Source organism: Heloderma suspectum, chromosome 4 (genome assembly GCF_057233095.1).
Source record: "Heloderma suspectum isolate Gila_16-S chromosome 4, 16-S_ref, whole genome shotgun sequence".
Taxonomy (NCBI): domain Eukaryota; kingdom Metazoa; phylum Chordata; class Lepidosauria; order Squamata; family Helodermatidae; genus Heloderma; species Heloderma suspectum.
Window position 1 is genome coordinate 261200265 of NC_139461.1, and position 16298 is coordinate 261216562.

At 43.3% G+C, this 16298-nt stretch overlaps 1 protein-coding gene across 12 annotated transcripts in view; it reads right to left on the minus strand.

Annotated features, from left to right (window-relative positions):
* The window catches only part of PTPN22 (protein tyrosine phosphatase non-receptor type 22), an 83594-nt gene that overhangs the window by 22390 nt on the left and 44906 nt on the right, over nt 1-16298 (minus strand). For 8 of the 12 annotated variants that reach the window (XR_014790672.1, XR_014790671.1, XM_084853492.1 and 5 more), the window contains exons 9-14: nt 13629-13695; nt 13244-13321; nt 12484-12576; nt 8349-8474; nt 2681-2757; nt 607-1238 (exon numbers count right to left, since the gene is read on the minus strand). Coding sequence is in view for 10 of the 12 variants with exons in the window: in XM_084853492.1 (XP_084709618.1) it covers nt 607-1238; nt 2681-2757; nt 8349-8474; nt 12484-12576; nt 13244-13321; nt 13629-13695 (1073 nt within the window). In the remaining 2 variants the exon portion in view is untranslated. The remainder of the gene's footprint in view (nt 1-606; nt 1239-2680; nt 2758-8348; nt 8475-12483; nt 12577-13243; nt 13322-13628; nt 13696-16298) is intronic. The other 4 variants (XM_084853495.1, XM_084853498.1, XM_084853499.1 and 1 more) reach the window with 1 other exon arrangement.

Sequence of the window (16298 nt, forward strand, 5' to 3'; positions counted from 1 at the left end):
ATCTAATCTTATAACCCTATTCAGGAAAGAAATGGACAGCTAGGATTCTGCAACAAGTTTCGGATGCTTTAAATGAAAGTGCTTTAATGTTATTAAAATATCAGAAGCACATCAGGGAGATTGTTCACATTTTCAAACATCTGAATGTCAACTTGCTGGTTGCGATATGTATTACAAATCCTTACACTGCAGGAGTCTGAATTCATCTAAAAGCACATTTTTTATACATTGATAAATGTGACCACCAGATGGCACTGAAGCTGGTTGCGCCTTCAAAACACACACTCACAATTGGGTAGCACTGACCAAAATGGGTTTTTTAAAAAAAGAATTCTGAATACTCTGTACACTAGTATCACTTGAGCTTTCATACAAACTACTGGTGAAACATAGTGAGAACTATGGCCCTAAGCATCTTTTGCATCATTCCCAGAAGCTGGAGGTAAAAGATGTGGTGGGCAAGCACATGTGTGAACTTAAGAAGTTGTCAGTCATTCAACTGTATGGCATCAAAACACCTTCTCTTTGTACCATTTCCCTTTTGTAATGCAAAAATTTATGCTCAAGGAATTTCATTTGATAACCCACAAGCTCTCATAAACTTACTGTGGCAGGGCGATTCCACCACATCCAAAGGGGGGATATTCTGGGCCTGTGGGTCACACAACAGATGGCTGGGCCTTGCACTCTCCAACGACTGGGCTGTGAAGTCCACAACAGAGGGAAATGGGGAAACTGTTTCAGATGGACCCACAACAGAGTCAAGATGTGCTGGGGAGCAGGGTTCTTCCGATGAGAGAGAAGAAAAGTAAGGATCCTCCGATGACCAAGTGCAAGGCTGATGGCGTAACTTCCTGAGCAAGCAACGCTGGGTTTTGCTTGATAATTTATCTGAAAGGCTTGAGTCAACTTGAGAGCTTCCAAACTGGACGCCCTGACAGGAGCCAGAGTCCTTTCGTGTCAACATTTGGGATGTTCTCTGCGATACTAACTCAAAAGGGTTAGATTTGGTCCGTGTTAGAGGCACCTTTGTATCTAAGATTATCCCAGTTTCACCTCCCGATTTCAAAGTGAGAGGCAGCTCCGCCCAAATGAGATTGTCGAAGTCCAAGCTGTGATGTTTATGGAGCGGGTGTTTTGCCAACCAAGAGTTGCATCCTGCTGTGGCATCCATGGTTCTGCTGGTGCTGAAGCTCAAGGCTCCAACAGAAATTGCTTGCCTGACCTCTTGTGCTGAACTGCAAGGAAGGTAACACGATTTTTGGAGCTATGACAATGCACCTTTCTTCATGCATTCTAAATTCCACCATGTTACAAAATTGCAAAGAGTAAATGAAGCACACACCCTCCCTGTTTTCCTATGAAAAATACACCTCAGCAAAAGAAGTCACATTTGTTTCTGTATTAAGTTATATTGAGCCCGGTTTTCAGAAGTTGGGGCTGCCGTGGGCCACAAATGTGGCCATATTGTGTAAAACAGAAACACACACACATATCTCTTCAATAAGCCAATGAAAAAAACACTGAAAGTATGAACAAGCTGCTGGAAATGCTGCCATGTGGCATTCGATGAAGGCAATCCATGTTACAAGCATCTATTGATGCCACCGCCACACAATGATTTCCAGCAGTTTCCCATTAGAAGACCTGCTTCTTTCTAATTTGCTAAAGGCAGTTACTACCAATATATGATGTATACCAAGGCTGGGAACATGTGACCCTTCAGATGTTGTTGGACTGCAACTCCCATCATCCCTCACCTTTGACTGCTGGCTAGGGCTGACATAAGTTGCAGTCCAACAACATCTGGAAGGCCACATGTTCCCCACCTCTGTTGTATACAAATAAGTAACATTGACTATTTCGTTAGGCTTCCAGATTGCACAGAACATCATCAGGAAAATGCCGAGGTAGACAATTCCCAGTGATTAAAATTAAAGATTCACATTTCTCCTGCAAGTTTCAGAGAATGGGACTCTCCAGTACTAGCACAACTACTGCTGTGTAACATTTCTTCCTCCAGCCATGTGCCAGGTATTGTACAGAACACAGTAATCACGCAAACCCTGCCCAGAGTGCTTACACCCTTCATTAAATTGGTTAGTGTAGGTAGATCATATTCTGTTAATAAATGGTTTATCATTCATTCATTCATTCATTCATTTATTTATTTATTACATTTCTAGTCCATCCAATAACCAGTGTTCTCTAGGCAGATTACGAACAGTTAATGGTTAGTAAGGAGGGAGTGGAAACATAAGAACAACAGCTTACTGCCCCTGACATGGTTCCATCTAGCAACTATGACCAGGAGCCACTGACAGACATGCCCTCCATGAATTTCCCTAAGGAAAAGTCAGGTGCTGTGGAGGGGCAGGTAAGAAGAGGCCAACATAAATTGTTTTATATCAGTAATTAACTTTGCTCTTTTTTGCTAGCCAAGACACAAACTTACTGGACAAAGTTGAGCGCTTCTTACGTCTCATTTATTTCAACAGGAGAGAAAATATGTGTTTCAACTCCCCATTGAGATGAGTGGGATTAACAGCGCAATCAGAAGTATGTCCTACTGAGTTCAATGGGGCTTACTCCCAGGTAAGTGTTTATAGGATTGCAGCCTTTGAAATCATTAACTCTGTCTGGATTGTGTACTATGTTTAAGAATTATGCCTGTTTTTACCTGCTCAGCAGTTTCAGAGGAGAGGTTTCCATATGTGGAGCCTGGAGTATCTTGGCTGTTGGATGGTGTGTTTCAGTCTGCAAAGGTACAGAGGTATGGTTTTGTAGAAATATGGGAACAGAACACTGGTCTTCAACAGGTGGTTTGGGACCTACTACAGGATTGCAGCCTGACTAAAGAGGAATGCACAGCAGCCCTACCACCGCACAAGTGCACGGTAAAAAATGAAAAAGCGGCTCCTTAAATATATTTAATGTATTTAAGATATTTTTATACCAACTTTCGAGGCAAAGCCTCTTCAAGATGGCTTACAAAGTAAAATGATCAAACAATAAAATACAAAATAAATTAATTCAAACAGCAGCATAAACATTTAAAAGAAAAGCAACAGAAAAGACTCCCATTTGTAAAATAAATATGGGCTTCCGCTCATTTAAAAGGAGAGTGGAAAATCCAGGTCTTTCAGGTCTATTTAAAAACAATCAGGAAGGGAGCCACACACACATCCCATAGTAGGGCATTCCACAAGGATGGGGCCACCACAGAAAAGGCCCTGTCTCTTGAGCCCAATAACCTAATACATTTTACTGGAGCGCACGTGAGCAAATCCTCCGTGGCCAATCTTTGGGCCCTGGCAGGTTTATATAGGTGCAAGCTGTCCTTCAAATAACCTGGTCCCAAGCACGGGAAACACACTGTCAACCAGTGCAGCTGGTAAAGAATCAGTGTTATATGCTCTGATCCCCTAGCCCTCGGAAGCAACCAGGCTGCCACATTCTGCAACAGCTGAAGAAGCTGCCAAACTGTCTTTAGAGGCAGCCCCATGCAGAGTGCACTACAGTAGTCTGGTCTGGAAGTAACCAGGTCATAAATGACTATAGCAAGCTCTATTTTCTCCAAATAGGGACTTTCTCCAAATAGGGACTAACTGTTTGGGCTAAGGATGGGTCCGAGGTCGAAAAAGGTTTAAGACTACTGGACTATACATTCCAGATTTTATTTGGTCCAAACCTAACAAGAACGTTGACTTTCACGGTAGGAAAAGAAAGCTAGAACTGAACTACAAGGCTGTATCTTGAGTCGATATTTGTCAGTGCAACAGAGGGTCATTGAGCTGGCAAGGTCTTCTTTTCCAAGGACATCCCAGGTCTCCAAATATAGTGTTTGAGCTGCTTCTCTTTGGTTTTGTAAAGTTTCTTACTCACATCTTGTTCTGTGGGCTAACAGAGACCCACAGAAGTGCCACACGAATGGTAGGTTTCCCCAGATCCCCAGGAAATGTAGACTCCCTTTCATTGCTTATAATGAATGTAACATGTTCTTCCTTTGTCCTGTACCTTATTTCAATGTATTTTGTCCCTAAATGTTATCGGGGTCAAGTCTTACATTTTAGCTATCCCACGAAAGCTGCCTGAAATGCTTCCACGTGGCATGGAATTACGGCAATCCACATGGTGAGCAGCTTCTGGAGTTGCCACACAGAAGCAGCCCCTGCTGCTTCCATGGAAGAACCACACCTGGTTTAGGACTGGTCCAGACATAACTGGCATGCTCCCTTAAACACCGTTAATGAGATTAGGAATGGGATTGTGCAATTCCTCTGTGCAATCCCTTAGCCAAAGCAAATTGCTCCTTCCCTCCATCAGAGCCATTTTGTGGGAAAAATGCCCTCTGGTGGGCTTCCTCTTATACTGATGCCCAGCCCCCTCTGGCTTAACTGGCAGGGGCAGCACCAGCAGTCTGAGAGCAGCCATTTTAAATTCCCACAATGCTACAGAGCACCGGAGGTGGTATCACTCCATGATTCTGAGCAATATTAAAATGGTGGCTCTCAGGCTCAGCAGCTGCTCTGGGCTACCAGGTGCTGACGCCAAGCCTGTTTCTCCAGAACAGTTCCTAAAAGGATGTTAACTGCAGTTAAGGCTAACGAGGTTCCCCACTTAACCAGGATTCTTAATCAGCTCAGCTAGCGTTAGCCACAGTTGATGTCTGGGCTAACCATGTGCTTAACCACAGCTAAGGCAGGATCCCATTTAAGAAAGATCAGAACCCTTAGAGGCTCCTTTAGAGTTCTGACTTGTTCTGACTAAAACCCAGAGTGGATTCAGCACCCCACTGACATCAGAGCCACCAGCCTCCACTGCTTAGAGGGCTTCAGAGGAATGTGTGGGGTAGACACAGAGAAGCAATTTGAAATTCTATTTTGGCTTTACATGTTGCCAGCTAACTTGTAGACATATTTTGGAGGTAAAATACACAGATGGACAAAATGGAAAAGAAACTCTCAGCTATACTCAACCCTCCCCCAGTTGTGAATTTTGATACTATAATGTGAACTTGCTGAAACCTACATCACACCCTGCTGCATAATACTTTTATGCTCTCACACCCCAATTCTCTGAATGCTGAGAATTCCAGGGGTGCAAACAATATCCAAGGTTAGAATTAGAATGAGGTCACTGGAGACTTATGGCATTTTGTGATATATGCCTTATTTAGCCATACATATGGCTGAGCATGAGTGAAGGCTCACGCTGTTAACACTCCAACAGATTTTTGCTCCCCTATTAGGTTTCTCAGGAGGGGACATTACACCATAAAGATGGTTCCAGAGCTCCAACTAAACTCTCACACCTCCATCCCAATCTTGTCTCACTCTGTCCCAGCTACATAGAGAAATCTATGTAACAAAAGGTGTGTGGCTACTATTTTACTTGATAAAACCAGAACTGCTTGGCTTTGGCAGGCTCAACCACTTAAATAGTCCTTCTGTTGTCCAGACCTCAACAGTAGGATTGTTACGCTGGGAGGGACACTGAGGTCACTCAGCCCAGCAACTCCCTCCACCCATCTCATTATAGTACTCTTCAACCACACCGGGGGGGGGGGGGAGGCATTTCTACATGAGGCTTTTATCGTGCACCTTTATTGAGGCTTCTGCTTCCGGATTCTTTACAGAACTAAGATCAGCTTCTTTACACATTCTTGTTCTTCTTTCTCTGCCTTTCTATATGTTTTATTATACAACCACTAGATCGTGTTGTGGTAGAGCGGAACTGCGCAATTACATGAGACACTCATTCCACCATTTCTAAATAATACCAGACAATGGTTGCAAAGCACGGGAGAGGCCCTGGAGGATGACAACATTGCGTAAAGGACCTGGAAATTATTGTGAGTGAGCAATCACGAGGACACAGTAAAAGCCTCGTGTAGAAAGGCTCAGAGAGAAAGACAGAGAGAGGTGCTGGGGCTCAAGTCTGCCAGGAAGACATGGGCTCCTACCCTTTACTCCAACACATGTAGAGGCTTGCTGTGATTGCTCCAAACTGAGGAAGGAGATTCTGCACAGTCAGATAGGCATTCATTTCTCCAGTTAGCCTTCAGGAGCAGGAAAAAGTAGGCCCAGCTAAGGAGTTTTAAAAGGGACTTTGAATCTAGGACAACCTGACACAAGCAAAGCTGAGCTCAGCTTAAGCATTAAGGATGGCACTTCTAGTTTTACTTCTGGCAATCAAAGTGCCCCAATCATGTAAATATAACTAGAAGATATACTACTTCCTGTTGTCCAGTCCCCCCGCCCCCACAGATCTCCCCAACAAGTGGAGTTCTGCCTAACAGATCATGCATACAGGGAAAGTTGTAAGTTGTGAATTCATATCAGGGATCTCAAGACCATGCTGTTAGTGGGAGTTTCCTGGTCAGGATTATTTTAAAAAAAACAACAACAAAAAGTGACAAATGGGCCCTGCAACAAAATGTTGCAGGGTACAGTGCTGCTGTTCAGGATTAAAGCCAGTGGAGGCTGCTGGCTCCAGTGTCAGTGGAGTGGTGAATCTACTCCAGGTTTCAGTGAGAACCAGCCAGAAGTCCAAGGTGCAAAGCTGGCTCTGACTGAAACTTGGAGTGGATTCACTACCCCACTGACATTGGAGCTACCAGCCTCTACTGATTAAAGCCACCCCATTCCATCCCCTGCCCCAGACGTCAGTCAGCATTCTGTGGCCACTGAGCATGCCCAATCCCCATTAGGCTGTTTTTGGAGTCCCCTCCTAAGGATTTTCTCCCCTAAAGTATTTTGTCCTTCTGTCAGTCTTGAGGCTTCTCCAAGCCTATGGATGCCCTTTGCATGGGTGGTGCCATTTTGGCTACATAAATAACAACACTCAAAACCTGAACATCAGAAATAGAGCGAATGAGGAGCTTGACCTTGCCTGCAGGTTGGTTCACTAGGTTTGAATTCTACAGCATAAGTATTCTTACCACTCATTTAATGGGGAGTGATAGAAGGGAAATCTTGGACTTAGCCTAAGCCAGGATTATCTGAGAAAGATGAGAGAAGACAGCCTGAACACGAGCTCGCGCTCTCCCCCCCCCCCCGAAAAGTGCTGTGATGATTTTCGCCCTAGGATGCAAGGTCAGACTCTGACCTAAAGCTTGTTCCATTGTCTTTCAAAATTAACTTTGACAATCCAGGCAGGCTTGTCAAAAACCCACCAGATGGCAACCACAGCAAAGTATATTCTATATCTCTAATACATCCCCTTAGAACAGAAATAGTACTGTCTGGAGAAGTTGCTAGAAGAGGAGGAAATAGGATGCCAATAGGATACACTCAAAGCAAATGCACTAATATTCAGATTCTGGGACTAAAATTTCAACTAAGGGCATATCTGTATAGATCCTATTGGGAGGTGTCTGGTATGCATTGGACCCCCACTAGCTCTTAGCCTACACTGGTCTCCTGCCTGCTGCAATGTGGGCAAGGGGTGATCACAGGGCCACACGGTTCTTTCTGCTGGTGGGAAAACTCAAGCTCTCTCTCCTTCCAGTAATGGAGGCTGAAATTAGTGTGGAAGAATCTTCTGTACAAGCATGCCCCAAGTATCTTGCAAGAGAGATCTCTGCCTACGCATTAATGATATCATTCTGTTAGGCTACAGAATGGATTTGCTTTAGATACTGTTTTATTCCCAAGTCCATTTTTGGTAAAACGTTTATTCAGAGGCCCTTTTAGGAGGTCCTAAAAGCAGTGAGAATAATAGCCAAGATCTGCAAAACCACATCCTGGTTGAAATGCTGTGCGTGTAAGCCTGGCCTCATGCCTCTGCTAGACCGCACAACTGGCCACAACACATGAGAAAGAAAACAACTCACCCCAATTTTTGCTGAAGGTCTCTGCAAACATGACAAGCAAAAATGGGAGGGGTAGATAGTGCTGTTCATAGGATTCAGTCTGAAGTCAGATAATCACACTAATAGCTTCAGACTTTATCAGTTAACCTTTTTCCTTTATCACTTAATAATTTAATGTACAATTGCTAAGAAAAAGTTATCAGTACTGTGGATAGGAAAGGAAGGATCATACATTATGAAACTCCATGCTGTGAAATCAGAAAATTGCAGGATATTAAATTTCACATCAACATGAATGAACTAGTCCTTAGGGAACCACATGCTGAATAATGCTCTAAACCCCGCAGAGTTCCCCTTGGAGTGGTTACAAGCACTGGATGCACTGCATCAGCATGCTCAACATCCACAGTCTCTACAGGGACTATGCCCAAACCTGTGCCAATCATTTCTAGTTCCAGTGGTTTAGCAAGGACCAGCATACATGGCATAACAGCTGCGTTTCAAAGCCAGCAACAATGCTAGTAGGATGCACCTCAACAGCTAGGTTGTTCAGTCGTTCAGTTGTGTCCGACTCTTCGTGACCCCATGGACCATAGCACGCCAAGCCTTCCTGTCCTGCGCCCTCTCCCGGAGCGTGCTCAAGTTTAACAGCTAGGTACTGTACAAAATATAGAAGCAAAAGGCTTACAATCTAATAGTAAAGGCTAAGGGTGCAAATCAATTAATCAGTTATGTTAGGTGCCCCTGATTTACTGGGCAGGAAGTTTATTATTTATTATTATTTATTATTTCAATTTATTATTTCAAAGATTTTAATCCAAGGCAAACCATTCAACATCACAGTAATTCAAGTCTATGGCCCAACCATGGAGGCCGAAGAAGCTGAGGTTGATCGGTTCTATGAAGACCTACAACACCTTCTAGAACTAACACCCAGAAAAGACGTCCTCTTCATCATAGGGGATTGGAATGCTAAAGTAGGAAGTCAAGAAATCACCGGGATAACAGGCAAGCATGGCCTTGGTGTACAAAATGAAGCAGGACAAAGGCTAATAGAGTTTTGCCAAGAGAACACGCTGATCATAGCAAACACTCTTTTCCAACAGCACAAGAGGCGACTCTACACATGGACATCACCAGATGGTCAATATCGAAATCAGATTGATTATGTCCTTTGCAGCCAAAGATGGAGAAGCTCTATACAGTCAGTAAAAACAAGACCTAGAGCTGACTGTGGCTCAGATCATGAGCTTCTTATTGCAAAATTTCGGCTTAAATTGAGGAACGCAGGGAAAACCACTAAACCATTCAGGTATGACCTAAATCATATCCCTTATACAGTGGAGGTGAGGAAGAGATTTCAGGGATTAGACCTGATAGACAGAGTGCCTGAGGAACTATGGATGGAGGTCCGTAACATTGTTCAGGAGGCAGCAACAAAATCCATCCCAAAGAAAAAGAAATGCAAGAAAGCAAAGTGGCTGTCATCTGATGAGGCTTTACAAGTAGCTGAGGAAAGAAGGGAAGTGAAAAGCAAGGGAGAAAGGGGAAGATATACCCAACTGAATGCAGATTTCCAGAGAATAGCAAGGAGAGACAAGAAGGCCTTCTTAAACGAACAATGCAAAGAAATCAAGGAAAACAATAGAATGGGAAAGACTAGAGATCTCTTCAAGAAAATCGGAGATCTCAAGGGAACGTTTTGTGCAAAGACGGGCATGATAAAGGACAAAGAAGGCAGGGACCTAACAGAAGCCGATGAGATTAAGAAGAAGTGGAAAGAACACACAGAAGAACTATACAGGAAAGGTCTTAATGTCCCTGATAGCCATGATAGTGCGGTCACGGAACTTGAGCCGGACATCCTAGAGAGTGAAGTCAAGTGGGCCTTAGGAAGCATTAGTAACAACAAAGCTAGCAGAGATGACAGTATTCCAGCTGAGCTATTTAAAATCCTAAAAGATGATGTTGTTAAAGTGCTGCACTCAATATGCCAACAAATTTGGAACACTCAACAGTGGCCACAAGACTGGAAAAGGTCAGTTTACATTCCAATTCCAAAGAAGGGCAATGCCAAAGAGTGTTCACAGTACCGCACAATTGCGCTCATTTCACATGCCAGCAAGGTGATGCTCAAAATCCTACAAGCTAGGCTTCAGCAGTACGTGAACCGAGAACTACCAGAAGTACAAGCGGGGTTTTGAAGAGGCAGAGGAACTAGAGATCAAATCGCCAACATTCACTGCATCATGGAGAAAGCAAGATAATTCCAGAAAAACGTGTATTTTTGCTTCATTGACTACGCTAATGCCTTTGATTGTGTGGATCACAACAAACCGTGGCAAATTCTTAAAGAGATGGGAGTACCAGACCACCTTACCTGTCTCCTGAGAAACATGTACGAGGGTCAAGAAGCAACAGTAAGAACCGGACATGGAACAACCGATTGGTTCAAAATTGGGAAAGGAGTACAACAAGGCTGTATATTGTCGCCCTGCTTATTTAATTTATATGCAGAGTTGTTGTTCAGTCGTGTCCGACTCTTCGTGACCCCATGGACCATAGCATGCCAGGCCTTCCTGTCCTGCGCTCTCTCCCGGAGCATGCTCAAGTCCATATTCATCGCATCAGTTATGCTGTCTAGCCATCTCATCCTCTGCCATCCCCTTCTCCTTTTACCTTCAATCTTTCCCAGCATCAGGGTCTTTTCCAGAGAGTTTTCTCTTCGCATTAGGTGGCCAAAATATTTGAGCTTCAGCTTCAGTATCTGTCCTTCCAATGATCACTCAGGGTTGATTTCCTTTAGGATGGACTGATTTGACCTCCTTGCAGTCCAGGGTACTCGTAAGAGTCTTCTCCAGCACCACAGTTTGAAAGCATCAATTCTTATGCAGAGTACATCATGAGAAACGCTGGGTTGGAGGAATCACAGGTCGGAATTAAGATTGCTGGGAGAATTATCAACAACCTCAAATACGCAGACGATACCACCCTAATGGCAGAAAGCAAAGAGGATCTAAAGAGCCTCTTGTTGAGGGTGAAAGTGGAGAGTGCAAAAGCTGGTTTGAAACTTAACATTAAAAAAAGTAAGATCATGGCATCTGGCCTCATCACTTCCTGGCATATAGAAGGGGAAGAAATGGAAGCAGTGACAGATTTTATTTTCTTGGTCTCCAAGAGCACCGCAGACGGTGACTGTAGCCATGAAATTAAAAGGCACTTGCTCCTTAGGAGGAAAGCTATGGCACACCTAGACAGCATAGTAAGAAGCAGAGACATCACCTTGCCAACAAAGGTTCGTATAATCAAAGCTGTGGTTTTCCCAGTAGTAATGTATGGATGTGAGTGCTGGACTATAAGGAAGGCTGAGTGCCGAAGAATTGATGCTTTCGAACTGTGGTGCTGGAGAAGACTCTTACGAGTCCCCTGGACTGCAAGGAGGTCAAATCAGTCAATCCTAAAGGAAATCAACCCTGACTGCTCATTGGAAGGACAGATACTGAAGCTGAAGCTCAAATATTTTGGCCACCTAATGCGAAGAGAAAACTCACTAGAAAAGACCCTGATGTTGGGAAAGATTGAGGGCAAAAGGAGAAGGGGACGGCAGAATGAGATGGCTAGATAGCATCACCGATGCAATGAATATGAACTTGAGCATGCTCTGGGAGAGAGTGGAGGACAGGAAGGCCTCGCGTGCTATGGTCCATGGGGTCACGAACAGTCGGACACGACTTAACGACTGAACAACAACAACAAAGTTTATTATTTGCTTTTGTGTTGGGGGGGTGTTCACAAGTAAAATCCTTTTAATATAAGTTTTTATAAAAACCACAAATGGCAAGCACTATCTTTAAAGCACCCTTTTCTCTCTTTTCCAAAGGAGAAATGCCTCTCCTAGGGTAATGCCTGCTCCTATGATATATGCAACCATCACAAAGCTTTTTTTGGCTTCAGAACTATTGTTCTTTTACCTATAAGCAAATTCATTCAAATTTAATTAACTAATTGATTAACTCAGACTCATATGCTTCATTGACTATGTTTGTTTTCATCCGGTGACAGCCGTAGTAAAGACATCACGGAGGAAACAAGGGAAAGATGATTAGTCAGGGAAAGCTAAAGCGAATACCTGTCAAAACAGGCAGATAGGAAGGTCTCTTTGTCTCATGCAGAATGGCTGGCTGCTGTTGGAATCCAAGAGAGAAGGGTCCAGGTGGCAGCTAGGCCACACCCATGCTGTTGGACCAGGTTTAGGAGTGGGCCTCGCCCATCCTTAGGTGTCAGTTCCACCCACCCAGCTCTATCCTATTTTGGTGTTACCTTTGACCATCACCAGTATGGTTTACAATAAAACTAGGTACACTCCTAAACCTACACTGAGATCAGCCAGTGTTCTCAAAATAGGTTTAGGAGTTTTCATTTTAACCCAGATTGGCAATGGTCACACATTACCCCAAAAGCACCTGTGCAGGAGAGCGGAGAGAATTTGCATGCAAGAAAGGAGGGCTGGATGTGTGTGATACTGTGGCCAGAAATCTGGATTTCAGCATGAAGTGTAGTGGAGGACACTGGAGTACTTCCTGTTCCAGTTCCTGTTCGGTAATACCATTGGTGGGGAAGCTGTCACTTCTGTATTCGTACCCAGACCCAGCACGACGTACACTTACCTCCATAGCAACGGTACCGGAATGATTGGACAGTGCTTCAATTTGCCGTTGAAAGAGCTCAATGACAGCATCATAGACCAACTTGTATTGCTCCTGAATAAATGACACCAAAGAATCACATGGAGACATGCCACTTTTGCTTATTCATTTCTCTACGTCATAGGCCCGGGCCACCCAACATGGTAAAGATCTGATGGGCTGACAGTTTCTGGCATAAGAGCTATGGGGCAGTGGATATACTTCCTGAAGTTGAGGTTGGGGAAGTCCATTTAATAAGCAGATGTGGTTGTATTTCATGCTGAGCTTTGGCAACACAGAAGAGGAAACTGATGTTCCTGCGCCGCTCCATTTCCTGAACAGTAACTTGTTTATGGGTAAAAGAGCACAAGAGGACAGCTGGGTACATGATTATTCCATGAGTTTCAAGCAACTCTGGGATGCTGTTTTGAGAATGGATTATTTCCCGATTGCAACAAGCATTTGAAGTGTTGTTACTAGCCAGTTTGTTCATCAAACATCCCCTTGGCACATAATCCACAGAGCACTTTAGCATCTTGAACTCTGATCTCCCTTCTTCTGGTACCATCAGCACCTGCTCCTTTGATGTCTCCCCAGGAGGCTTCCAGTGTAAAATGGGATCTTGTACATTATTGCCATACAGAAAGATTTCCTTCTTAGAGCAATAATGTCTATATAGGACAAAGAAGCTTCTTAAAATTTCAGCCATCTTATACATGCAATCAGAATCTTCTGGACATACCTGAGTTTGCACTAGTAAAGGCCTCTGTGTGCGCATTTCCTGAATCATATTAAAAATGCTGAAGTTCACTGGAAGGATCTTAGGATGAAAAAACAAAGACAAAGAACTACTGATGATGTGGAATGACCCAACCTGCATTGCATCTCATAACTGAATTCACATTTCATGTTCTTACAAGAAGCTTCACTAATAGTTAATTCCTCTCACTGATATATGCCGGTCGGATGAGAAATTTCTCTTTTTCCAGTAATAGTACTCAAGACAGCAATTTCTCATAGCATGGAAGTTAAAACACCACTGGTGGGCAACTCCTTGCAGTGACCTAGCCTGACACATAGGCACATGATCAGATGGTTCCACTGAAGTTTACTACAGAAACACTCACCCTGTCTTTTAGCAAGGTCCATGTATAGTCAATGGCACAGATGACTCCTGTTCGTCCACAGCCCGCGCTGAAAGAAAGACATGACAGACTTCTGAGATGGGGGATGGCAGGAATGTCTCATTGACATTCAGCACTGAAGTCTGTGTTTCCTCCTTAAGTATGTTAATAAAATAACATTCAACCTTCCCCAAAAACTCCTTAGTCTATATCCTTAATTGCATGAGTTTACAAGGGACAGCCAAATGTGTCCACTTAATCTCCATTCCCACCTTTATCATCATCAGTGTTTGTACCAGTGTTTTTACAGCAGTAAAGTATAAGTGAGCAGCGCCGTGTTGAGGAGGGAGAACCAGCCCCAATGTCACTGGTTTTGTTTTAAATGTAAACGAACTTCCGGATTGAAAGGTGGGACAGAAATCAAACAAGCAAACAAACAAAAATAAACATTACATACAATGTTACCTGTAGCATATAACCCATGTAATGTCATATATATAGCTTACAATCCACGACATGATCATCAAGGACTTTTTGTCAACATTTCATGGGTAGGATCTACACTGGAGACCCTTCAATCTCTGAGGCACTGCTGTGCCAGTATTTTTTGATACCGCAATTGTTTCTCAGAGCTTTTCTACATGAGGCTGTTAATCTGTCGCATCTACTTTCAGTTTTGTCATAGAACTGAGATCTGAAAACTGAATTGAGAACTACACGAAAAACATTTCCTTTCCTGCTTTTACACTACACAGCCTCTAGGTGGCACTGTACTATAGCAGAATAGCACAACTACAGAAGTGGAACAATCACTTTCTTTCACTTTCAGAAATAATACCACATTTTCCCTGCTCTAAAAAAACCTTGCCAAAGGTGCGGTTTAAAAACAGAAGTGAAACTGGAGGGGCAGTCTAAAGAACCTGTAAACAACTGTGAGAAGGGAATGTTGAGCACATAATAAATGCGTCATGTAGAAAAGCTCTCAGTGGGCACATGTCAACAAACACGGTGCAGCATCCCTAGTGTTTATAACAACTGTTTGTGCCACACAACAACATGTAGTGCTCCGATCACAGGAAAAGCGGATGACCCTATCAAGACCATGTGAGCACAGTGGTATCACTTTATAATGCAACATTGTGCCACGTGTTGCTTCATATTGCTTCTATTGTGTTAGACACTACAGGTGGTTGTAAGATGAGCCCAGCTGCCTCAGGTTTCGTTTTTTTACGTTGTTTAATGCATGCACACCAGCGAAGGCCTGCCCTATTTTAACCAGAGAAAAGAGCAGTTTTACACTGTGATTGCAGTTTGTTTTGTTCATCTGTGTCCCATTTAAAAACATCTCCGCCCACCCACCCACCCACATATGCACACACACACACACACACAACATACTTTGTACCACCAGTCTAGAGAGTCATAAACATACTTCCCTAGTGCTACTGCAGCTTTTCTCTTCAGTGTCTCATAGTTTGGGAGCTATTTTACGCCCCTTTGCTGCTGCTTGGAAGCACAAGCAGCTATTAATATCAAGATTTCCCACCTTCCCCTTTCCCCTAAATTTCTCTCTCCAACGCCACGAAAAAGCATTTTCCAACCCTACAAACCAATGTGAAAGCCAACATGTCCCTCTCCTGTGCTGCCCCTGGCATCATGTCTCATTCCTTTTGCCTTGCTTGTTTGGTGCACTCCATCCTAACTTACGCAGACCCAGGAGTAAGCAGCACTGAAGTCAATGAAACTTACTTTTGAGTACGTAAGTATTTCATTCCATTGTCAGCTAAATCTTAATAAAATTAAAATCAGGAGGGGCAGGGAGTCTCTATCTGGCAGGTTAGCAGCAAGTTATAATTTTTATTTTTGCTTAATATGGTTAATGGTTTGGGACCAAGTTACTTGAAAGACCGTCTACACCCATATCAGCCTGCCCGCACTTTAAGATCAGAAAGAGAGGCCCTTCTCATTTGCCCACCTGTGACAGCAGTCAGGTGGGTGAACACCCATAAGAGGGCCTTCTCTGTAGTGGCCTCACATCTTTGGAACAAGCTGCCATCCAAGGTCCGCCGTGCTCCCTCTTTGCAGTCTTTTAAGAAGGCCTTGAAAACATATTATTTTACCTTGGCCTTCTACTGATACGACTGCTACTGTTGCTGCTGTTAACATCATTGTTGATTTGATTGTTGGTTTTAATTGTTTGTTGTTGGCTTTTATTGTTTTTACATTTTTATCACTTTTAATATTTTAATTGTTGTTATGTATGAAGGGCCCTTGGGAGGTCTTCTGCTCTGAAAGGCGGCCAAGAAATGTTTTAAATAAATAAATAAATAACTCCATTTCCTGCTTCTGTCATGCAACTTTTTACCTTCCTATTAGTTTATATAGATATATACATATTTGACAGTAAAAGCTAGAAAAATATATTGACTTGACTGAGAAAACAATATCTGAAAATATAACTTTGGGAAGCCAGAGAAGGGAGACAGTACACCTTCAAACATCAAGTCAGGTGCACATTTTCCCTCACAGGTACTTCAGACATATGGTCTGCCCCATGAACTCTAAAATTTCCCCATAAATTAGCATAGTTGCATTACTTTGCAAGATGTCACATAAATCTGCCAACAGACATGACTATAGGAAAGGTGGCATTTCAATGCAGGCAAATAAAGA